This window comes from Sciurus carolinensis, chromosome 5, assembly GCF_902686445.1.
Source record: "Sciurus carolinensis chromosome 5, mSciCar1.2, whole genome shotgun sequence".
Classification (NCBI taxonomy): domain Eukaryota; kingdom Metazoa; phylum Chordata; class Mammalia; order Rodentia; family Sciuridae; genus Sciurus; species Sciurus carolinensis.
The window spans coordinates 165,404,732-165,428,142 of NC_062217.1; the positions used below are offsets into that span (position 1 = coordinate 165,404,732).

At 52.4% G+C, this 23,411-nt stretch overlaps 1 protein-coding gene across 1 annotated transcript in view; it reads left to right on the forward strand.

Annotated features, from left to right (window-relative positions):
* Positions 1-23,411, forward strand: part of Grk5 (G protein-coupled receptor kinase 5) — a 193,651-nt gene that overhangs the window by 115,385 nt on the left and 54,855 nt on the right. The window contains exon 3 of the mRNA XM_047552297.1: positions 19,551-19,663. Within this exon, the coding sequence (XP_047408253.1) occupies positions 19,551-19,663 (113 nt within the window). The remainder of the gene's footprint in view (positions 1-19,550; positions 19,664-23,411) is intronic.

A 23,411-nucleotide genomic window follows, 5' to 3' on the forward strand; every position in this document is an offset into this window, starting at 1 on the left:
AGCAGGAGGGGACCCTCCAGTCCCTGCTGGGGCTAGCAAGGAGTCAGGTTGATGCAGCTGACCTGGTAGAGTTTCCAGGTCTTGCATGTGGAAGAGAATGGAATCCCAGCTGGGCAGCCAAGGACAGAGATCCAGGGGCAGGGGAGAGGGGTCCCGCAGCAGAGGCCTCTGCGGAGTGGGCCCATTGCATGTGACAGCCAGCCCCCAGCCACTGAGGTCCAGTATCTTGGAGGATTTTTATTTTTTGTAAAGACAAGCTAAGTGGGGCAGCCTCTCATTTGGCAGAGTCCTTGGTATAAATTCACTTGCCTGCCTTATCTAGAGTCTGTCCCTTCTTCTCTTCACACTGAATGTGGCCATTGAAGGGAAGCTTACTGTCAGGTTTAGAAAATTAAATTTTTGGAGCGTCTGTTTCTGGATTGAGGGTGATGCTCCCAGGGCAGAGGTTTGGGTTCATGCAGCGAGTCCCATAAGGGATCCAGGGCAGATTCAGGTTCGGATTGTTTTACTGTAGGTACCATGCCAAGTGAGCCGGCAGGAATGCTGAGGGAGGATGAGGGACACTTAGGAGGACTTCCTGTTTCTCATGGTTCCTCTGTGGAGGCCACAGGGTCAAGCCCTGCCTCAAAGCAGAGTCTGTGAGCTCATCACCATTTCTTGGGTGCAGAGCTTGCCTGTCTTCTCTGTCCTCCTGCTTGGCACAGTTGGGCCCCTGGTAGAACTCTGAAGGTCACTTCTCAGAATTTGGGTCATGGCCTGAGTGGGAAAATGTCCCTCTGGCAACTCCACAGTAAAGCACTTGGAGCTAAGTTAAGAGAAGATGCACTATTGCCCTCCCCACCTCCCGTGCCCTTATCTTCTCCTCTGCGCCCAGGCCTGTGCTCTGTGTCATGCGCTGTTCCCAGGCCCTGTGGGGAAAGCTGGGAGCCCTGGGAATGAGTGTCCTTCCTGCCTGAGGGAGGTTCCTGTGTGTTTCTGGGACTCTGGCTCCAACTGCTTCTCTGGTGGGAACAGTGGTTTCCTCTTGAGGGAGTTGCAAGTGGCCGTCCTTCTCTCCCTCTGATTCCCCAGGGTAACTCTGGGAGAGCTGAGGCCTCTGGGAGGGCCAGCCTTCTCAGGTGTACCTTGGGGAACCCAAAAATCCTGCATATGATCCCAGCTGCCCCGTGATGCATGAAGACTTGTCCTGGTCTTCTGTCTGGCAGGACTGGGCAGTGCTCCGTACCCCACGGCAGGACTGACAGCATGGAGAGGGGTTTGTGGCTCATGGCAGGTGAGCCTCTGGGGGCAGTGGGTGAGCAGAGTGAATCTGTGAGCTTGCAGCCTTTGATGTTCCCTGGCTGCCCACATGGGAAGCCTTATCTTCTTTATCGTGATTGAAACCATCCTCTTATTCAGCAGGTGTTGACCACCACCCACCCACCTGCCCTCCCATCCATCCACCCGGCCAACCAGCCATCCAGCCATCTAGCCATCCAGACAGCCATTCCTGAGACCCTTCCATGTGCCAGGCCTTGCTCTTGGCACTGGGAAATGCAGCTGTGAATAAGATAGGCCCTGTTCCACCCCAGTCCTAGGTTGAAGTGGGCTGAGTCAATCAAGCAATCAGCCAAGCAGGGTTCCCAGGACACCCGTGTCAAGTGCCTCCAAGAAAAGGCAAAGGAGTTTTGGCTCAGGGCCCATGCAGGGGTTCCAAGTTGAATGGTGGCCTGGCCCTAGAAGCATGGACACCAGCTGCAGGCTATCCTCACTTTGTGCTCTGTACACATTAGAGGACATGGTTCTATAAGAAGAAATGGTCAATATTTAAAGAAAACAAATGTTAGTTCTTAGGAAGGCTTTAGTAGCCCTGTGACAATCTGTAGTTCAACTGTGTAAATAAAGCCCCAGCCTGGGTTCAAACACCACCTGGACCTCTGCACCCTGGGGTCAGACACCACCTGGACATCTGCACCCTTGCATGCCCACACACCACTAGCTTTTCCATCCCTCTGAGCAAAGTCACTGTGGTCTCGGGTACTTGGCACGCCCAGCTCAGCATTGCCCAGCCTGTGCCCTTGAGGAAGCCAGGACACTTGTGTCTGAATGACCTAAGATGGCCAGGATGAGCAGTCTTGCACAACTCTTACATCTTGGGAAAATAAATGTGATCCCTAACCTGTTGCCTTGGATTCCTGGAACCAGGGTGTTTATTTTATGTAGTATACCACAGAAACCATTCTGTTGACTTCAGAACCTTCGAGCATCTAAACTGTAACTCTTAGTGAAATGTTCTCCAGTGTCAATGACCCAGAATACCCGAGGGAAGGAAGACTAGCATTCCACAGGGAGGAAACATTCTCAGCATCTCGGGTCACCATCTTGAGAACTGAATACATGCTTTTTGAGATTTGGGGACCTTAATTCCACCAGGGAAACAGTCTTCTATTTGCTCAGGCGCAGGATCTGCCAAAGGAGCAAGCGGCCCCTTGTGCCCTATCACGGTACCCTAGGCCAGACTGAGGGAGGCTTTTGCTTTCACTGTGTTTGACACCTGGGTCTCCCAATCCTGGCAAAGGAACATCCAAAACCATCCAGAGTTAGTTCATCCAAGTGGGTGAACGTTTGTTTCCAGTTAACCCCTCAGGGGCAGCCTGTGCTTCGGCTCTCTCCTGGTAGGCAAATGAAGAGAGTGGATAGAGGGGATTTGGGCAAGAATGTCCTGTGGTGGCTTCTTATAATCATAGCAGATAAGTAAGTATTTACTGAGGATCTAGTCTGTTCAGGCAGGTCCATTTTAGGACCAAGAAATTAAGTCTCTGAAGTAGTCATACAGCTAGTGCACGGTTGTGTCAGGTAGACTGTAGGTTCAGCTGCTGTAACAAAGACCCACACTAGCACTGGTTTCAATGAGGTAGATTATTTCTCCCTCAAGGAATAGTATGGGTTGGGGTCTAGGGCTGTTATGGAAACTATCTGCATAGTCATTCAGTTTCCAGTCCCCTTCTGGCCTTAGGCTGCTGCCCTCATTGGCATGGTCCAACATGGCCCTAGCCCATCTGCATCTCTTCTCTGGGGAGGGGGAAAGGGAAGGAAAGGGCACACACTCTTTCCCTTTAAGGACATAACCTGGAACTAATGTGGACCCATTATTTCTGCTCACATTTCACTAGTCAAAACTTGTTCACTGAGCCACACCTCGCTGTAGAGAAGACAGGGCTAAGTTTTATTATGGGTGGCCACGTGTCCACCAGGGAGATCTATTACTATTGAAAGCATGAGAGTCCCACCATTTGTTTCCATCCCAGAACTGGAGCTGGGCTGTGAGTCCAGGTGGGCAGTGGCCAGCTCCACATCCCTCTCTCCTCCCAGTTCCTCCCTGTAGGGTTCTAGGTCCGTGTCTGGGAAAGGTTCAGAGCTTGACTGAGTTCCCTGGGCAGGGCCGGTGGGTTTCTCTGCTGATCGCTTGATCCTCTGGGCCTAGCATTGTGTAGAGTGTGAAGCAGGTGTTCAGTTAATCCATCTTAAAGGAGGGGTGGGGAGACGCATCCCCAGCTAAAGAGCTGAGCAAACCTGCTGCCAGCTTGGAAGACTGGAAACAAGGTACTGATGGCTGGAACGCAGCAACCGGGTCTGAAGGGCTTCCCTTCTGGGGCGGAGCTCTGCTCCTGCTTTGGTCTGGCCCAGAGGGCCGTTGGCTCCCCTGGCTCATTCCTGACTTGAACAATATATGTGTGCTGTGCTTCCAGAATGGAAATTCAGTTACGAGTGGCCTTTGGGAGGAGCTGGTTGCTCAGAGCGTGTTGTCTCGGGGTGGCGACTGCTTGAACTATGGGCACACGTTCTGCTTTGATTAAAGCCACATGTGGGTCCAGGTGTCTCAGCTGCTGCTCCCAAGTAAGGATTTTGTCTACAAGGAAGGCCCCTGCCTGCCCGCTGCTGAGTCCAGCACCTACATTAGCTGACCCTGGCTCACGAAGTACAAGATGCAGTCACTCCTTGTGCCTTCAAGAACCCAGGCCCTGTTAGGGCATTCTTGGAAGGCTTCCAGGTGGCCAGCCGAATATGAGGAGACAGGGGTTGCCTGTCCCTGATATTCCATTTTCTGAGCAAAGCTCTTCTTCGTGCAGGTGCTCAGAAGGAAAAATAAGTAAGAATTGGAGCTTCCAGTTTGGAATTTTTCAATCATCTGAACATTGTTCTTGGCAGGGAATAATTTAAAGCAAACAGCCATTATGGGTTACATTTTTAGACCAGTTAGAAATGGGGACTTCACCACAATCGTATTCTTTGATCACCCCGATCATTTGGTTTTTCTTTTTCCCAGTTATCCATCTTGTACTACGTAACCAGCGAGGGTGCCTCTTGGGATTTGCATCTGTTAAATATTCTTCAAAATGCCTGCTTCAAACCTGGCAGGCAGAGTGAAGGGGAGAAGTGTTGGGAGAGAGCGGCGCTCCAGGCTGCCTCGGAGCTTATGGGGTCTAGACAGTTGTGAGATACAGGGACTTAAAAAAAAAAAAAAAAAGAAGCAAAGAAAAGCGTGTGTTCAGGATTTGGGATGTGCCTGATCCGTATGCGTGCAGCTGAGAAAGCTTTAGTTTAAAATAAGTGGTGTTTGGCAAGAAGTGGCACTGCGTGCCGACAAATGGATTGTGCTTTTTACTTAGATAAAAATGAAAATGCATGAGGCATTTTGCTTTTCTTCTTCTTAATGATTAAAAGCGTCTACTTGGCTCCATGCAGAGAAAGCCCTGGAAGATTTATACGAGACACCTGTGTGGCACCGATCACAGACCTTCAGGCTGGAGAGCAGCAATGCTTCATGGTATTCAAAATGCCAGGTCTCAGGAGGGAGTTTGGAAAGGCCTCAGTAGGGGTCTCTGTGCCAGGCCTAGGTGGGACCCTTGAGTGGGGATCTTTAAATTTTAATAAATGACTTAGCCACTCACCATTCATATCAGAGGGCTCCATTTCCTGTGAGGTGGACAATAACCTACTGCAGCACAGGGAGAAATTTGGTAAATGCCGTTTGGAATAGAGCCACCAGCTAGTCACTGATGCGTTGGGTCATTAATCTCTTCCTTCACTTGCTGGTCAAATGTGATCGTGCCAGGCTCTGTGCTGGGTGCCGAGATGCTGGGGAATGAGACAGCCTGGTCCCTGCTTCTGTACCTCAGGGCTGGCCCCGTTTGGACTCCTGTCCTGTTGGCTTAAGGACCTGTCTCCATGTAGGTCCCAGCGCAGGAATGTGCTATGAAACGCAACTCCAACACCCTGTTAAAGCCAAGCATTTACTCCTGGACACCGGAGACTTTGAGACTCTCCCTTAAAGGAGCAACAGATTTGTTTGGACAAAAGAAGTGTAAACAGGATCTTGGTGAATAACTTTTCTCATGGCCGCTCCTGCTTTAATCAATCGTATTTTTATTGGTGACCTCATAAGTGTCTAGACTGTCCCAGGCTCCACAGGGGAGGTGCAGGGGGTGGTGGAGAGAGAATTTACAGCTTAGCTTAGGTTCGGACAGCAGCCAGAGACATGAGACAGCACATCAGCTGCATAATCCACGCATGTGCTGTCCACAGGGCTTCAGGGGTTTGGGCAGAGGGGCATTCTGAGTCCCCCCCTGTCTGGCCCCACCGGTGCATGGCAGTGCCAGTTGATAGCCAGCCCTGGATGGCTACACTTTTCTAGGCCTCATCTCTTGGAGGCTGGAGCCTCTGGACTCAGAAGGTAGAGCAGCCTAGACCTGAGAGAACGGAAGGACCAGCAGGCCATTGGGACATCCAGGTTACTGGAGTGCCTCCTCTGCCCCATGGAGCCGTTGGCGTGATGTCATCTGTCTCTTGTGCTCCCGGGTCCTTGTCTGCTGTGGATCCCTGGAAGCTGAAGGATGAAGACCTGTTGTCCTGCTGTCCCAGGAGCTGAGATCAGCCCCAGTGCTGCCTCTTGCCAGCTCCACTTCTCAGGCCTCATTTTTAAGCTTCTAGAATGTGGGCTGGTGCCGTTCTGTAGGGCACTTGTGAGCCTGAGACAAGATGTGCAGTGCCTATCATGGGGCCTGGCACACAGCAAGTGCCTGGTCATGCCAGCTGCTATTCAGGTATTATTATAATTACGAGGTGGCAAAATGGGAAGGCCATTGTCTGGCCCAGACCTTGTCTCTAAAAAAGCTCTTGCGGCCAAACTCCATTAAAAATCCAGGTCTAAAATCCCAGCAGCACTGAGCAGAACTCTAGTCCCCATGCTGGGTTCTCTAAGTCCTGGGCCTTGCCTCCCTTCTTGTGTGGAACATGGGCAGTAGGTAGCTCTGCGTGCCTGGGAATATGCCCCTTTTCCCTTGTTAGCAGTCCCAGCCCCTCATGAGACTAGGGCCCGGCCAAGCAAAGATGGAAGGAGTTGACGTAGTTGACGTTTAATCACCAAAGATCTGAGCTGGGTTCCAGAAGGCCATACCAGCTGCGCTCTGCTCCTTGGGGAAGCAGTTGGGCCGTGGTCCTGTGGCTGGCTGGGGTCAGTGGAGGTTTGTCTTAGAGAAGACTCAAAGCACAGAATAACAGCCTCAAACATTTGTCCCCTGCATCCCATGAATGAGGGCCAAGGGCAGTGTCACAAAAGACAGGCTTGGTTTCAGAGTGAGAGTGGCCTCTTTGCACTGAGCAAGCGCAGGGACACTCTGAGGTGAAGTGCTTTCCCTGAAGTGTGCAGCTAAGCTTGGCTGAGTCCTGGGTGGGATTTGCGTCAAGAGCCGGGGGCCGGGGGCTTTGGATCTGGAAACCTCAGGACTTTCAGGAGATGGTCACTGCCCCCGCCCCTTCCCAGGCACTCACTTCTCAGGCTGCTTTTGGCCCACACAGCTGTGAGCCTGCCTAGGCCCTGGCCAGTGGCCCAGGAAGAAACGGGGCCACCTCGTCAGGGCTGGGCAGGACAGCCAGGTCTGCGTAGAAGCTGCTATTTGCCTTGGCCCCGGCTTGCCCTCCACTTCCTGGCCCCACCCTCTTGTGGCTTGTGCTCTATTAGCTCATAGCTCCAGGTGAAGCCAGGCCGGGCCCTGGAAGGCAAGGTGGGCCCAGCCTCTGAGCTTTGGCGCCCCACCCTCCCAGCTCTCTTCCCTGGCAGGCCAGGGCAGCCTGCTGAGGGTGGGTAGGACATTGTCATGCACGGGTCACTTGCAGTGCTTGAAGAGAGACCGAGGCATGGAGAGGGGCAGTACCACCTCCAGGCTTAGCAGCAGACTCTGCCAGGGCCCCTCTGTGCCCCAGCCTTGTGGGAAATGCTGGAAGTGCAAGAGGGAGGCAGCTGGGGGTGCTGGACGGCCCCAGCAGTGACGCACCCTGCTTGGGGCCCTGAGGTCTCAGTCTCACCAGCTCACAGCCTCACCCTGGAGCCATCAAAAGAGGAAGTGGGGACACTTAACACCCCCTTGTTCATCAGCCGCATTTTGTAAAAGGGGAAAGCGAGCCCCAGGGAGCGTGCTGTGGCCACGGTCACTCCAGGTCAGAGGTGGAGCTAGAGGCAACTTCCCGTGCCCTGACCCAGCCCCAGCCCCCGTTGTGGTTTTCGGAAGCAGTCAGCCAGGCAGTGTCCAGGTTCAGGTCACCTGGCTGTGGGGGCCCTGGGCTCACCACATTGCAGCTCTGAGAGTAGTGGACAGCCCTGTCCAGCCTCCTCCGCCCAGGCATCCCAAGCCCCGTGAGCCACACGGGCCCCATGTTGCCCTTGAACAGAAGCTATGTCACCTCCCTATCAACAGTGCTTTAGGAGGGGCTGGGGCTGGGCTCGGAGGTAGAGCGCTTGCCTGGCATGTGTGAGGCACTGGGTTCAATCCTCAGCACCATATTTAAATAAATAAGTAAAATAAAGGTCCATCAACAACTTAAAAACTATTTTAAAAAAACAACAACGACAGTGCTTTAGGAGATCCTAATTTCTGGCAAACTTATCATAGGCTGTCAAGGGAACATGGACCTGAGATTTAGAAGTGTCTGGCTTCCCCCCACCCCTGTTCCTTTGATTAGTTTGTTCTTTTGTTCATTTTTCATTCATTTTATATGTATATATATACACCTGCACTCCTGCTAGGGCTGGGTGCCATTGCAGGTGTGGGAACACTGGTGGATTGGACCCTACAGTGGATACAGTGAATGCCGGATCACCCGGGAAGGATTGAAAATCACAGATAGTCTTCCCCAAGGTTGATGCAGCTGGTCTGGGTGCAGCCTGGGAGCTGCAGCTTCTAAAATGGCTCACATCTACACACAAATTTCTTTTCAAGGAGAAAAAAAGACTATCGGAAGAATGTCCTCCTAAGCAGGTACTGTCCTTGGGATGGTCGAGAGCAGGGCATGCTAAAGGGCAGGAGTCATCAGTGCCTGGGCCACTGAGCAGAGGGCAGCAGTCACCAGCCCAGGCTGTCCCAGGCACTTGCCATGTGGCAGGCGGTCCTCGATCTCCGGAAGGTTTCGCTCAGGTCATGCAGGGCAAAACACGGAGATCTGAGCACCCACGTGGTGGATGTCCGGTGGTCACAGTCCTCTGCTTTCCAGGCTCTTCAGTGATTTTGCAGCTGTGCTTTCAAAATAGTTGCTTTCTCTAGTTTGAAAAAGTTTCAACATCCACAAAAACAGAAGCGAGCACAGGTCACGCATCGGTGTGCTTCCTCTTTCCCCAGCATTTAAAGAACAAACCCCGGCGTCCCAGGGGCCTTTCTGCCCCAGGCTGTCAGTCTTCTCTTCTCGCTGCTATGCATAGGTCTGCAGTATAGGGCACAGGGCTGTGGGTCAGAGCCCAGGGCTTTGGATCTTTCATTTAGAGACATCAAGTAAGCGATCTGGGTCTAGAACTCAGGTCCCGACTCTGTACCCACGTCTTCCCAGTGTGCCAGCCCTGTTCCAGCTGTGGCCTGTGCAGCCTCTGGCCCTGGCTGTTCCTGCCATCTGTCCTACCCTGCCCCTCCACTCACTTGCCCGATTCTTCATCCTGTTCCCACCACCAGCAATACCTAAATTTTTCTTGGCCTTAAGAATAAGGGAGAGGAGTCAGGGGTGGTGACCACGCCTGAAATCCCAACAGGACATGAGGATCACAAGTTCCAGACCATCCTGGGCAACTGAGCAAGACCCTGCCTCAAAAATAAAAAGGGCTCAGTGGTAGAGACTAGTGGGTTCGAGCCCCGGGGCCACACACACACACAAAGAATGAGGGAGAGGTCACTGCCTGGCTCCGGGTGCCTTTTGTCGCAGAGGGCCACAGTGATGGCACATGCCCATGCCGTGCCTGGTGCCACACCCCCAGCTTCTCCCTAGACTCCCAGGCAACCTCTTTGACTACGTGGTTCCAGCCAGAGTCCTGGACCCTCCTTGGAGGGGCTGCTGGCCTGGGCCCATGAGCGCCCTCAGTGCACCTCTCCTCTTCTTTCCCGATCCCCAGGCCCGCACCCTCTTCTCCCCGGCCCTGCCGCCCTGCTCAGAGGTTTTGACCTGCGGCTTGCCCAGGTGCCACCAGCCTTATAGGACGTAGGCTTTGTTTTTGATGCTGCAGAAACGTGGGATGAGCACAAGACATTCAGTGATAGCAGAGACCAGAATGAGGGGACAAGAGGCACAGACAGGAAGGTGGGGTTTGGTTTGGGTGTGTTTGTGGAACGTGCCATATGTCATTTTTTATTCACATGAAAACATCTTTCTTGAAGTAATCGGAACCCACTCGGCTGTTGCTAACCAAATACCAAATGTTTCCCTTTTCCTCTCCTGTGCCTTCCAAGAGGCGGCTGGTGAGGAATTGCCCATGTCCACGATGCTATCTTGCCTTTCAAACGTCACCGAGCTTTTTCCTCAGAGCAAACACCCAGTTGTTTTTTCCAGCTCTAGCAGGAATTTTTAAGAAGGAGCTGATTGCAAGTCACCCTTTCTGTTTATTGTTTCAGACCTGGCATGTGGCAGGGGGAGGGAGGCTCTGTGGTCCAGCCCCGGCTACTCTCATGCCCTCCGCATTGCCTTGGGAACCTTCAGGAACAACCCTCACAGTAACCTGGGGTTACTGAGAAACGAAGTTAAATAAAATAAAATGAAAGAGGCTTCCGTTGGTCAAGAGATGGCTGCGGGGGTCACTTTGAGCCCCTCCCCCCTTTACCATAACATGTGGTTTCACTTCCAAGGGCTCCGGTGTTAGCATTTCCATTTCCTCAGGAAGCCGCATTTCGTCCCTGCTCTTATTTCTGAAATGGAACGCAGGTTTTCCTTGGCCCAAGTTCAAGGAGTGCCTGGGGCGGTGGTGAGCACAGTTGCAGGCAGGTCTCGGTCTCGGTCACCCTACCCCCTCAGCCAGCCAGGCTGCTCCTCAGGCCCCTCTGGGAGCCTTGGCGGGCGGTGGGCTGCACTCGGGGCTTGTGGCCACCGGGGAAGCCATGCTGCCTCGCTGCCTGTGTTCTGGCCTTCTGGTGGGAAGCTCTGGTTGCCCTCCAAGCGACACATACCACAGACTCTTAATTAAGAAAGTATGTTCCCATTTCGTGTCACTTGAAAAGAATGAAAACAATGACAGCATTTATTTGTCTTCGCTATCAATATCATTCCTGCTTCTGAGTCTACTGGGGGTTCTGGGTCTTGAAGGAATTGCCTGGGTTGTGAGATTTTAACCTCAGGCATGTGCTGCTGGGACACATGTGGCTTCTTTCAGGGAGGGGGCTCCATGCAAGGCAGAGGAGGCCGGCAGAGCCCTGCCAGGCCCCTCCAGAACCTGGAAGCCGTTGGCTCAGGGACAGCGGGTGACTCTGGCCTTCAGGGCTGGTGGGAGTCTAACCCCTTTTCAGTTTTACATCCCATCATCCTTTTGAATCTTCAGAGAAATAAAAGCCACTTTTTCTTGAGTCTCGTAGAGGAGACAGTGGGCTGAGTGGCTGCTGCTGACGTAGTGCTTGTAGCTAAGACGGGGTTGGGCCCAGGGCTCTCATGGGCTGATGGGATGGCCCATCTGCCACAGGAGGCAACAGGGCCCAAGGCAAAGGTTGTCCGAGACTGTGCAGTGACCCAGGCTGCTCGGTCGGTGGCGTGATTGCCACGTGGAGGTGAATAGTAGTGTGCTGCGTGGGGCTGTGCGGTGCACCGGGAAGTCCAGCTGTATGCTGTCTCTACCCACTAGTTATCGTAGTACCCGCAGCCGCGAGGACCAAAGAGTCTGCACGTTGCCCAGATTGGCCCAGCTGAGATCCTCTGAGCCCTGGGAGAGCTGGGAGTCAGAGCCAAGCCTGCGCAGCTCTGGGGAAGTCCTCAGCTGCCTCCAGGCTGTCGGCAGGACGGGAAGTGCTTCGTGTTTCTGAGATGCTGCACTAATGAGCTGTGATCACACACCTTCCAGAAACTCCACTAGGATCCAGCAGAGGACAAGAATTCCTTGAGCATGCTGCTGGGGCGGGCCATGGTGGCTCCAGTGGAGCACTGAGCAAAGCCCGTAGGCTGTCATTTTGGGTCTCCTAAGGCCAAAAGCCTTATTATTCCTCACATTTTTGGTTGCAAGTAACTGAAACCCAAATCAAACTAGTTAAAGGACAAAAGGAAATCTGTTGGTTTATCTAAGTGAAAAGTCCAGGGGTAGATCTCCAACTTCAGGTATGGCTGTATCCAGGGCTCAGACGTCATTGGGACACTGCTCCTCTTTGTTCTCTAGCAGGGTCTTCCCACATGACCATAAGATAGGTACCAGCCACCCCAGGCATGGTCCTAAGAGTTTAAGACCTCAGAGAAAGAAAACTGGCTTTTCTCAGAGGGTCAATAAAAGGTCAAGGAAAGACCTGGGTCCTATACCTCTCTGAGGCTGAGGTTGGCTTCACCGAAGAATTAGCATAGTTAGGATGAGTGACTCTTCTAAGAAAGGGACACAAGACAAAACCCACTTGTGTGTCCAGAGCAGCACTGTCTTTACTGGTCTGTGATAAGAGAGAGGCTAGACCACTCCAGCCATCCGACTGGCTGTGGCAGCCAGGTGTGTGATGAGGAGACTCGTCTCAAGCAGGTTTTAGACTCAGCTGGGAGGTTGTGAGCAGTCAAGTGACAGAAGTGTCAATCCACGATGAGCTGGAAGTGTTGGAGACTTGGTCCTTTCCCGCAGAGCTGGGAAAGCACTGCTGTGCACCGAGGGCGTGCTGAACCCCACTGCGGGGCCACCAGTGGATGTGGATGCAGCAGGTCAGAGCAGGCCTGAGACCCTGCCCCTCCAGTGAGCTCCCAGGTGACGCTGACGTGGCCCTGCTCTGGGTGAGTCCAGTTAGGATTCTCTCCTTTTATAGTGGAGCAAACAAACTCAGAGAACTCAGGTGACATGACTTGAACTTTCTTTTTCCATTGATCAGCTTCATTGAAGTATTATTGCTTACCTGTAATTAAATTCGCCAATTTTAACTATATAGTTACTTTTGAGAATCTCTATCTCTTTGTTGAAATGATCTTTTGCTTCCTGCAGGTGCTCTTTCAGCTTATTGGTATTATCATTCATTGCCTGTGTTTGCTCTCTTATCTCATCCTTTGCTTCGCGAATCATCTTAATCATGTATAATCCAAAGTCCTTTTCTGACATTTCTTCTAACATACTGTCATTGGATTCTATTACTATAGAATCTAGATTTGTTTGGATCATTTTCTTCCCTTGTTTTTTCATGTTGTTCATGTATCTTCCCCTCTAGCAGTGCAGATCTGGGGTATTGCAGATTTCCCCCCTATGGGCTTATAGTGGCCCTATAGGTTTCCAAAACCCTTTAAAGGGAGATCAATATTAGCAGTGCCCAATTCAGACACTATGCAATCCTAGACCAAATAGCCCCTATGAGGACAATAACAAAATTGTCATAATAAACAGAATGAGTTAAAATATTATCCTCAGTAAAACAAACAGATTTGCAATAAGGTCTACAGTTTCTAATGGAGGACAAAGAGGATGCAGAGGGATGTAGAATGTGGCTGTTAATGGGATAAGAAGAGATTATACAGAAATTCTAGATAATAGGGTGAGAGTGTAATCAAAAGAAATTGGATGTTAGCATGCAAAAAAGGGAGAAAGAGACTCTGAGGGAACAGGTAAACAAAAGGAAAAGAGAGCAAGAAAAGTAAAGAAATAAAAACTTAAATTTTTTATAAGGAGAAAAAAGAAAATCTACAGTATAACAGTCATATAGTAATGAAACCTCCCAGTCTTCAGTAGCCTGATGCATGAGAGGTACCTGACAATGAGCTTCAAGCCTCCAGCAGGTGTCTCAGGATGGGATTTGCCCCACCTAAAGATCGGAGCTCCAGCTTCCAGGATTATCCAAGGTGGCCGCTCTGGCTTTGAAATGTGTTGGCAAATGGGGAGCTGCAGCTCTGATGTGGACATGATCCGCTGGAGGTCCTGGAGGCGGGGTGCGGTTGGTCAGGCAGGGGTCCTGGAGGTCCGGTGTGTTTGGTGTGGTTGTGGGATCCTGGAGGCCGGGTGCAATCAGTCGGTCTGGGGTCCCAGTGATAGGGCACAGTCAGTTGGTCTGTGGGTCCTGGCGGCAGGGAGCAGTCAGTCGATGTGAGGGCCCAGAGGCAGGGAGTGATCGATCGGGCTCTGGGATCCTGAAGACGGGGCTCAGTCAGTCCGGCCAGGGGTCCTATGGGGCCTGGCTGTTGTCTCAAAATGGTGGCAGCCACGTGTAATCAAACCTGCAGGTAAACAGGTGAACTTCCAGGCAACAGCAGGCAGCTGGTGCTCCCCTGGCGGTCAGCGATCAGTTTGCTGACTGTTGTAGGACGATCAGGAGGTGAACCTCGTGCGTTGGGTGATGGATAGGTGTAAGGCAGGTGATGGACAGGCGAGAGGCAGGCAAATGGCGGATGATAGGCGCCTGACAGTGAGCAATCTGCACTCAAAAAAGGCGTCAATATGCTGGCAGACTGCAGGTCATCACAGCAGACAAATGGGGTAAACACCAGAGAATTGATAAGCAGCAAAAACTGCCTCACCAAGAAACAGATATCCTCTGCTTGAAACCGGAGTTACGGAGTGACAGGGAACACAGCCTCCCTCTAGTCCGCCATCTTGGACCCCCCTATATAGTTACTTTTGAAAAATGTGTACAGCCGTGTAAACACCCCAATCACCCCAAGAACATTTTTAACACCCCAAGAAGTTCCTTTATGCCTCTTTGTTCCCTTGTGCCTATCCTTATCCTGCCCCCTGTATCCACTGGTCTGATTTCCGTCACTATGGGGGTGCCTTTTCTAGAATTTCCAATGAGCAGAGTCTACTGCATGGGAGTCACCTCATGGCTGGTTCTGTGACGCGGATGCTGTTTCTGGGATTCGCCGTGGCTCGGGTATTGATGACTCGTGTTTTCTGACCAGTGAGTGATATTCCACTGAACCAATGTGCCACCCTTTGTTTTCCTATTTGCCAGTGGATGGACATTTAGGTTCTTTCCAGAGGTCCCTCGACTTTGAAGGGCCTGGGTTCAACCTGGAATGAACCTGGGTTTTCTGACTTCAGTCCTGGTTTCCTCTGTGGTTGACCACAGACTCGGGTGACATGGACACTTGAACACTCAGAAGCTCCTCCCCACTCTTTTCAAGGCAGCAAGGGTTCCTTGGCCCCAGGAAGGAGACAGGCTGAGTCAGAGGAACTGGGTCAGCACCCCATTGTGCAGGGTCAGGCGTTCAAGGCCCCAGGAGAAGCAGGGATCAGCAGGTAGGCCAAATGTGGCCCTCCACCTGTTTTTGTAAGTAACAGTGGACATAGCCATGCCCGTAGACAATGTGTATTGTCATGGAGGCTTTCATTGCAATAGTTGTGCCAGAGACCATATGGCCTCTAAAGGCTAACAGATTTACCACTAGGGTTTTATAGGAATTTTTTCCAACTTTGCTATAGAACCAGGAATCCCCAGGGGGCTGGACAGAGCTTTGGTGTCCTGGTTAAAGCTGAGCTCCAGAGATGACCTTGGAATCTGGCCCAAATCCCTCCAATCATCTGCCATTATGAAGCTGGCACCTGAGAAGCTCTCCAGGGTGCAAAGGGACCTAGAGATTGTTACTCAAACTCCCCTGTGTTGTAGATGAAGAAACCGAGGCCTCCAAGGTGACACAGAATCAGCAGCGAGGCTGAGACTGTCCTTGGCAATGGCCTGAGATCGGCAGCCTGTTATGAGAACAAACTGGGAGGCCCCTGGCATTGCCAGGTGAGGTGTTGAGGGCAGGGCCCTTGTCTCCGTGCGCCCTCTGTTGACAGCATGGCCAAGGACAGTTCCTTGCTGACCCCTCCCTCAGCATGACTTGCTGATGCCTGCTCCTTCGTGCCTAATCTCCCATCCCCGAGTGACCTCCCACTTTCTGTGCATTTTCCTTAAGCCACTCTGGAAGGTCTACTTGGTGGCACCCTGCACTGTTCAAGCCCTATCCCTGTGTTCAAGAAGAGACCCTTAAAATTAAAGGAAAATTCTATATCGATAAGCAGAGACCTGGGACAAGAGTTGAATGAATTAAGGGCCCAAAAGAACAAAGAACGGTTGGGCGATTTGTGGACACTGGAGGCAGGGAACCTGGAACTCCCTCCTAACTTATGTGAAGACAGCTTCTCTCTAGCTTAGAAGAAACATGGATGAGGCACACGGCCCACAGCCTGTGTGTGTGTGTGTGTGTGTGTACAGTGAGTATGCAGCACTTGGTGCCTGTGTGGACAGATCCCAGGTTCTCCCCACCTGAAGACAGAGAGATTGACAGGCAGAGGCTTCTGCTTTGCTGGGGCTTCTGCTCCACTGCGCCGCAGCCACACCAGGGAGCAGGGTTGTGGGCAGCCCCTTGCAGCCTGGATTTCAGAGCCTGGCCAGCTTCTGCTGAGACAGATCAGAAAGGGTCTCTCCCAAGGATGTGCCGTAGAGCTCCACAGGCCTCTGATGTCAGTCTTCTGACTTTCCAGAAGTGACCCACTCCTCCAGTTTGCTCTCATCACATCAAGAACTTAGATTTGTGTCTCCCCGTCACTTTGATTATTCTCAAACACACAGTGTCCCTCCCAGGGCTTGTCCATTTCTACTGCAAACATTGCACTTGGATTTTGCTGTTTTGGGTGCTTCCTGGGAAGACAGACCCATTTTCCAGGCACAGGGATGCAGCCTGTAATGCCAGTGACTCAGGAGGCTGAGGCAGGAGGATCACAAGTTTGAGGACAACCTGGGCAACTCTCAGAAAAGAAGGGAAAGGGCTAGTGAGGCAGCTCAGTAGTAGAGCACCCCTGAGTTCAGTTCCCAGTGCATTAAAAGGAGAAGGAGATGGGGAGAAGGATCAGGGGAAGAAGGAAGAAGAGAAGGAGAACCCATTTATCTTTGAGGCTGAAGGAAAAAAAAAAAACCAACAACTCTGAAAAGATGATTACTGATCCTTTCATTCCATTCCTGGGCTTCCAGTGCATGGCTTTCTTGCCTGGGATGCCCCGTGCTGTTGGGAGAAGCACGGAACCCATTGCTGACAGCTTGTGTGGGAATCACATGGTGTTTACTGTGCAAGTTTCTAGCAGCCTTGTTTCCATACTGACGGCAAGCGCCATATGGAGAGGGAAGACTCTGCTAGATGCACTCGGGAGGAATCACAGTATGCTACGGGAAATCTCACCCTTGCTTTTGGAAATGGGGCGAGGGTCAGCTTGCTCAGTCACACATGAGGTCTCCCCCTTAGTCAAATAAAACTGAAGTTTGTCACAAAGCAATTGACTGTGGATCTGCGTTTGTGCTGGGAAAGCTCCCTGACTGCCCAAGGACGTGAAGCCTTGTTTTCCTCCCGCGGCGGGGGTCGGGTCGAGTGGGAGGCAGTGGGAGGGCAGGCTGAGCTGCAGGCCTCACGCTCACAGGCGCAGGCTGCAGACCCGTCACAGGCCACTGCGCCCAGGTTCCCTCCTGTGGCTGACAATGACACTCATCTAACGTGACATTTTGTAACTGTCACTTGGGATCTCGTCTGCTCACCCACACATACCCCTGCTGCCCTTTTCGGCGAGCAGCCCACCCGCCCTCCATTAGAACCTGGCAGGCGGCGAGGCTAAATGCTCGCTGGAGTGGCTCTTTGTGAACCATCTGTGCTTGGAGTGAGGCGCCTGTGCCCGTGGTTGAAGGGCAGAGTTGAGGCAATAGTCCAACTCTAGTTTGAGCCACCCAGCCACTGGAGAAGAGCCAGGGGTGGCGGGCCCAGGGTGGGGCACTTGGCTGGTGGCTCATCCTTGTTGATCAATGCGTCCACTTGAGAGAATGTGACACGTTTGAGTGTCCTCTTCTACAGGATACTCAGAACACGTGAATTCCTACGAAAAACTGCCTGTAGGCACTTTACCCATGAAGGAAAAGCGTGTGTCTGGTCACTGCTCTTTCCATTCCAAGAGGCTGCCACGGCTGCCACTGGCTGGAGCGGCGTCCCTGTCAGTGCATACCCTGCGGCCGGGGCTGGCCTCTGGCAAGGCTGCCTCCAGGGGCCCCTCTCCACTCAGCTGCTTCCCTGTGCTGCCTTCAGTCTGATGGGTTCTCACTGCCTGTGTGGAAGGACAATCTGACCAGCCCCATGGCCTTGTCATCGGGATATGAGCCAGTATGTTCCCAGGAAGTTCGGGCAAAAGCCCTGCAAGGGCTCCGGGAACTCAGGTTCTCTCCCCGGGTCTGTCACTCTAAAGGCCTCTGATTGGCTATAGTTGAGTCACGTGTTCATACTTGCGACTGGGAGGCTGAAGACTGATTGGCTGGTGTTGATCATGTGCTCATCCTTGAACCTGTCATTATGGCTAGAGGAACAAACACTCTGATTGGCTCAGACTGAGTCACATGTGCACCTTCCAAGTCTTGGAGGCCTCGGTTGGCCTGGAACCAGAAGACAGAGGTGGTGCTTGTTCAGATGTGGGGAGAGAAGGGCCCTTAAAAGATGGGAGGTGGAACAAACCCAAAGCACCCCACATCCAGGACAATAACGGCTGGGGTTTACTGAGCATATTCTGTGTGCCAGAGTCGGCTCTGAGGACTTGCTGGGCATTGTGGTATTCAATCCCCTTGACAGTGCCAGGAGGTAGATACCGTTATTCTCCCCAGCCCGCAGATGAGGACCGGGGTTAGGAGGGTAGGGGGAAAGTATGGAGGCAGTTGCCCCTGATCACTCGGCTGAGTGGTGGGGCTGGAATTCGAACCTTGGTTGAACTCCAGAGCCCACACCCAGCCACCATGAGATGTCCCCTCCCTACAGTAATAGCGTCACATCCTATGATCAGACTCTCTATGAGCGTGAAAGTGAGCTGGCACCATGGTTGTGTGCAGAGCTTCTTGTTGGGCCTGTCTCCAGAGAAACCCTTTCTAAGGGTGCTGACTGGGCTCCCCTACACCCAGCAAGGATGCAGTCCTTCCTTCCAACCAAGTAGCTCTCTAAAGCTACATCCGTGCAACCGCACATTTGAAGGCCCATTGCTCAGTGCTTGGGAGGGTCTGAAGCAGCAGGTCTTAGTGCTGGGAGCATCTTTCTGACCAGGGAAAACTTCTTGTAAAAGTTTCAGTGACACTGAAGGAAGAGACAGAAAGGACCTCTGTCCCAACTCCAAACATGTACTTTTGGTTTTCAGAGGAGGAAAAACACCCTGAGAGGTTGAGTGAGTTTTTAGAAGTAACTCAGCAGATCTGAGCTAGCACTCCAGTCTTGAGCCCTTGCAGCTGAGAGTTTTGCACTGTTTCCTCTTCAGAACCCTCTTGGCTGCTGAATGACTGAGGGCAGCTGACTTCCTGTCTCCATGCCTCTAGCTCCTCAACTGGAAATGCAGGGTTTTCATAGTTTGAAGCATTCTGAAAGTGGACTTTGTTCCAATTGGGTAAAAATGATTTTTTCTTTTCTTTCTCTCTCTCTCTCTCTTTTTTTTTAAACTGTGTCCACTAGGATGCTTTGAATTATAAGTAATTTGAAATTTTTTCAAAATGCCCTAAACGAAGAAAATATGTTGCCTTATAAATGAGCTTTTCAGATGTGGTTTGGGTTGCAGGCGTGGTTTGATCTAGAAGTCTATAACATCACCAGGGGACCAACTCTGCTTATGTCACTTTCCTGGCCCTTCCAGAGGTCAGTCTCTCCCCCAGCAGCTTTCCTTGAGGTGTCAGTGCACCGCAGCAGCCCTGACCTCACCCTCCCACCCCTGCACTCAGCTCCAGAGCAGAGAGTGTCCCTACCCTGGCTTCCCGTGCAGTCTGACGTTTGCTCCAATGGACTGGCTTGGATCACATGCCTGCCACCTTACCCATTCTCCAGAAACAGGGCCTGTGCTAGCTGATCGGCCAGCCAGGGGACAGAGCCACAGTCCCCAGAACCATTGACATCTCTGGATAGAAATCCGGTTGTTGGGAAGGCAGAGTGGATGGGGAGCTGGGTAGTGACTGGCACCTTTCTCTGCTCTGACCTTGTCCCTCTGGGTCTGCAAAGCCTGTGAGATGCATAAGCCCAGAGAGTTTGTGGTCACCTTGCTCCATCCAGCTGGGGTTGGAGGTCAAGTTGTGGGGTGAGGGGCGGCCTGCCTGGCTTCTCTGGAGTCTCACCACACTCTCTTGTCTCACCTCCAGACAGAGATTACTGCAGTTTGTGCGACAAGCAGCCGATCGGGAGGCTGCTCTTCCGGCAGTTCTGCGAAACCAGGCCTGGGCTCGAGTGCTACATTCAGTTCCTGGACTCGGTGGTAAGTCCCTCTCCTGGGGGTGGCCCCTGCGTCCTCTGTGATCACTTTTTGCTCAGAGAGAGACAGAGAAACAGAGAGACAGAGGCAGAGAGACACAGAACTCATGGTTTAGAAGACCCAAGAATAAACTACTGCTTAAGAAACCCAGAGGTTAGTCCATTTCCTCAACACTCCTGAGGTAGCTCTGGGGTTCCATGGCCTTCCCCCCACTGAGAAGCCGTTTGATAAAGTGGGAAGCTGGGCTGCTTTGTCCCCTGGCTTCCTGTCTGCTTCCCCACTAGGAAGCAAGCTCCTGGGCTCTGGGCCTCCTCTCCGCCCAGCCCAGCACCCGGAGTATTTGTGGGTGAACGTGCATCAACCCTTTCAAGCTGGGTGAGCGCTGTGCTCTGGGATCCAGCTTGGGTGGCCCTGCCTGATGCTGTCAGGGCTTCCTTCAGCTGCTGTCACCTACTTGTTTAACAAATGCTCTGATCTGCAGCTTTGAGGGCAGGGTGTGGAAATGCCTCAGTGCTTGTCCAGAAGGCATGGCCCCTTGGCTTAGCCAACTGCCCTGTGGGTCGCTAGCTGAGGCAGAAGAGGAGTGGGAGGTGAGGACGGTCACCCGCACCCGCTCCTAGGGCAGGGCCCCGGTGCTGTTTCTTATAGGCCCTCATGCTGCCCTGGCTGCCGCTGTCCCTCCCCATCTCAGTTTGGGGGCAGCCCCAGTTTCTCTTCAGCTTCTTCACATGGCTCTCTAGACCCACAAGCCAAACTGCCCACTGGACGTCTCCACCCAAATCCCACAGGCCCCGTCAAGGTCCTTGCATCCAAGACACGCTCAGCACCTCCCCAGCCCCCAGAGCTAGCAGCCCTGACGCAGCACCCCACAGCCACCTGAACTGTTCGCACTGTCTGGGACTCCTCCCCGCCCTTGTCCTTCCCGTGGTCAGGACCATGCGCTCGGCTCCTGGACCTCCGACCAGTTCCCTCCCGGGACCCTCGCCGGGTCCCAGAGCAGGCCGTGGGGCGACTTGCATGAGTGATTACAGTGGTCCTGAACCTCGGCCGAAGGTAGGACTTCGGGAAGCCGTGAAAGGTACCAGCGCCAGAGCCGAAGCCCAGACTAATGAATCTGGATCTCTGGGGGTGAGGCTTCATGTTTTTATAACTTTTTATTATGGAAAATTTCAAGCTATAAAAAGTAAAAGCCAGCTGAATGTGCCCTTCACCCCACTTCCACGGTGACGAGCTCCGGGCCAATTTTCTTTCCCCAGCCCCCACCCTCCCTCAACAGCATCTCGTGGCAAACCTCAGATATCCTATTATTTTGCCTGTGAACTTTTCGGGATGTATCTCTAATGTCATCAAATATCAGTGTTTGAATTTCCAATTTTCTCGTTCATTTGATAAGATCATGTTGTAGCTGTTGGTGGAGTGGATCTAGGTAGGGCCCACACGTGGTGCCTAGTTCATCATCTTCCTGACTCTAGTCCCCCAGTAACTGCCTCCCACTGTGATGGGTTTCTGTTCCTCCAGAGCCCCCCTCTCCCCTGAGTCATTTAATAGATTTCTCAATATTTCCCGTAAATCTCTTAGTTGGACCTAGGAACTGATCAGATTCAGTTTCCCGTTTCGGAATGTGTGTGTGTGACTGACTTTGTAAAGTGGCTATGTGTCCTTCTGTCAGGAACCACGTCAATCTGTGTCTTTCTTTGTGAGATGATAGCAGCCATGGATATTCAACCCCTAAATCTGTTGACTAACAAGGGGTTACAACATGGCAGAATTTTAATTTGATCGTTTCTCCTCCACTGCCTAACTGGAACGCTTCTTTCAATCACTATCTGGTTTCCCAGCAGTCAAGTTTACAGAGGAAATGACTGGTTGATTCTTTTCCTGCATTTATATTTTTAAGACCCCAATTGGGCAAACTTGCATCCTCCAACAGGAGGCTCGGCAGTTTCTGACCAGTGGGTCTCCATGTGTTGGATGTGTTTCGATGCACCATCATTCTTGTCTTTACTGATCCTTCCTGCCATCGTGGCTGGCCAGCAGTAGCCCCTTCAAGTGGGCTTCTGAGTCCTTGGCAGGTCCCAGGGATCATTGGCAGCTCCCTGCTGTCTGGATCAACAGCGTTCTGGGCTCTTCTTGTACCACAGACCATTAGTTCAACAAGACCTGGTCCCCTTTCCTGGAAGATGGTACTTGGAGACCCAGCATGGTGTTTATCACTAGATTGACCATAGTTTCTAGCAGATAATGGCATTTTTCAAATCTCCCAGGACTTTAATGTGTGTCTGGGGTTGGGAAGCACTGACATCCAGGATGATGCCTGGCATTTGAGGATGACTTAGCAGAGCTGCCACCACAGGGCCCTGCCTACCTTTCACCTGCAGCCTCCATCAGAATCTTTGTGACGCCTGATTGTGCCCTGACCGGAGCTTCATCTTGCTGGCTAGTGTCAGCCTCCCTACCTGAGATGCCCCCCATGGTCCGTCAGCCTGGCACCTGCCTGCTTGTCCTCTGTACCCTGCTCCCAGAACTTCCCCACCTCCCTCTGGGTGCCAGCCTGCAGCACTCTCCTGAGCCTTGCCCTCACACCACACTGGCAGCATGGAGGTTGGTGGAGGGTGCAGGCTCTGGAAATGGGCCACCAGCTCTCAGGAGACCAGGAGCCCCCTGAATGCTTAGTTCACAACGCCGTACCCAACAGGTGGTCAACTGAGACTTAGGACTTCGACCTAGTGGGATCTGGTGACTTGCTTAGAGTCACAGACTGAGGGGCAGAGGGTGGCCTAAAACCCAGCCCCATGTCCTTTCCTCCCCACCAGGCTGCCCCTGAGGCCAGTGGATTTCTAAGTCTGTGGTGGGTATTAAGTGGAGACCCACCAGGACCCTCCTGCAAAGTGAACCTCAGCCCCCAGCGAGTCTGCCCAGTGATGCAGTTGTCTCCCAAGATTGGGTTTCTTCAAACAGAAGCTGAAGTCTGAAAAGTCAAACCTCTGATTCTGTCCTCAGTCCTGCTCCGGTGGCGGGGCTGGCAGGACATCTGGTTGTCTGAGAGCTATTAACCTTCATCTCTGTGAGGGTCTTTGTGGCCATTACACTTGGGGACCTCTGGCCAAGATTGCATCTACGGTCCCCAGCATGGCCCATCTCACAGCTACCTGACCTGTTCATAGCCCACGTGGCCTGGCAAACCCTCAACAGCACTTGGTCTCAGTTTCCTTTCTCCAGGGGTCACAGAACATGGGGCCATGCAAGGTCTTCACTTGGCAAGACAAGAAGCCCCAGGACCAGGCTCTTAACCACTCTCTTAGCCTCTTATTCATTCAGCAAAAGTGCTCTCTACAGAAGGGTTCCAGACCCTTGGGATACATTGGTGAATAAAATGGACCAAGCTCTCCACCTTTGTGTCATTGACCTTCTAGCCAGGAAGGGCCAGGCCGTATATAATGCGCCAATGATAGAGAATGTTGGAAAGTGATAGATGGGATGGAAAAAGATAAACCAGAGCAGGTTACAGAGGTGGGAGGGTGGGCATGGGGGCCTGGTTGTATTATGCAGTAGGCAACCTTTGGCTGAAGACGAGAAGGAGTTGGAAGAGCTGGCACGGGGTGGAAGGGCATTGAAGACAGGGAGCAGCCAGTGCAAAAGCCTGCAGCGACCTTGGCGGAGTGCAGGGGCAAGGGCACAGGAGGGTAGGAGAGGCGTTACTCGTCCGAGACTTGTGCCTTTGCTGAACTGTGTCTTTTACTGAGTCAAGCGA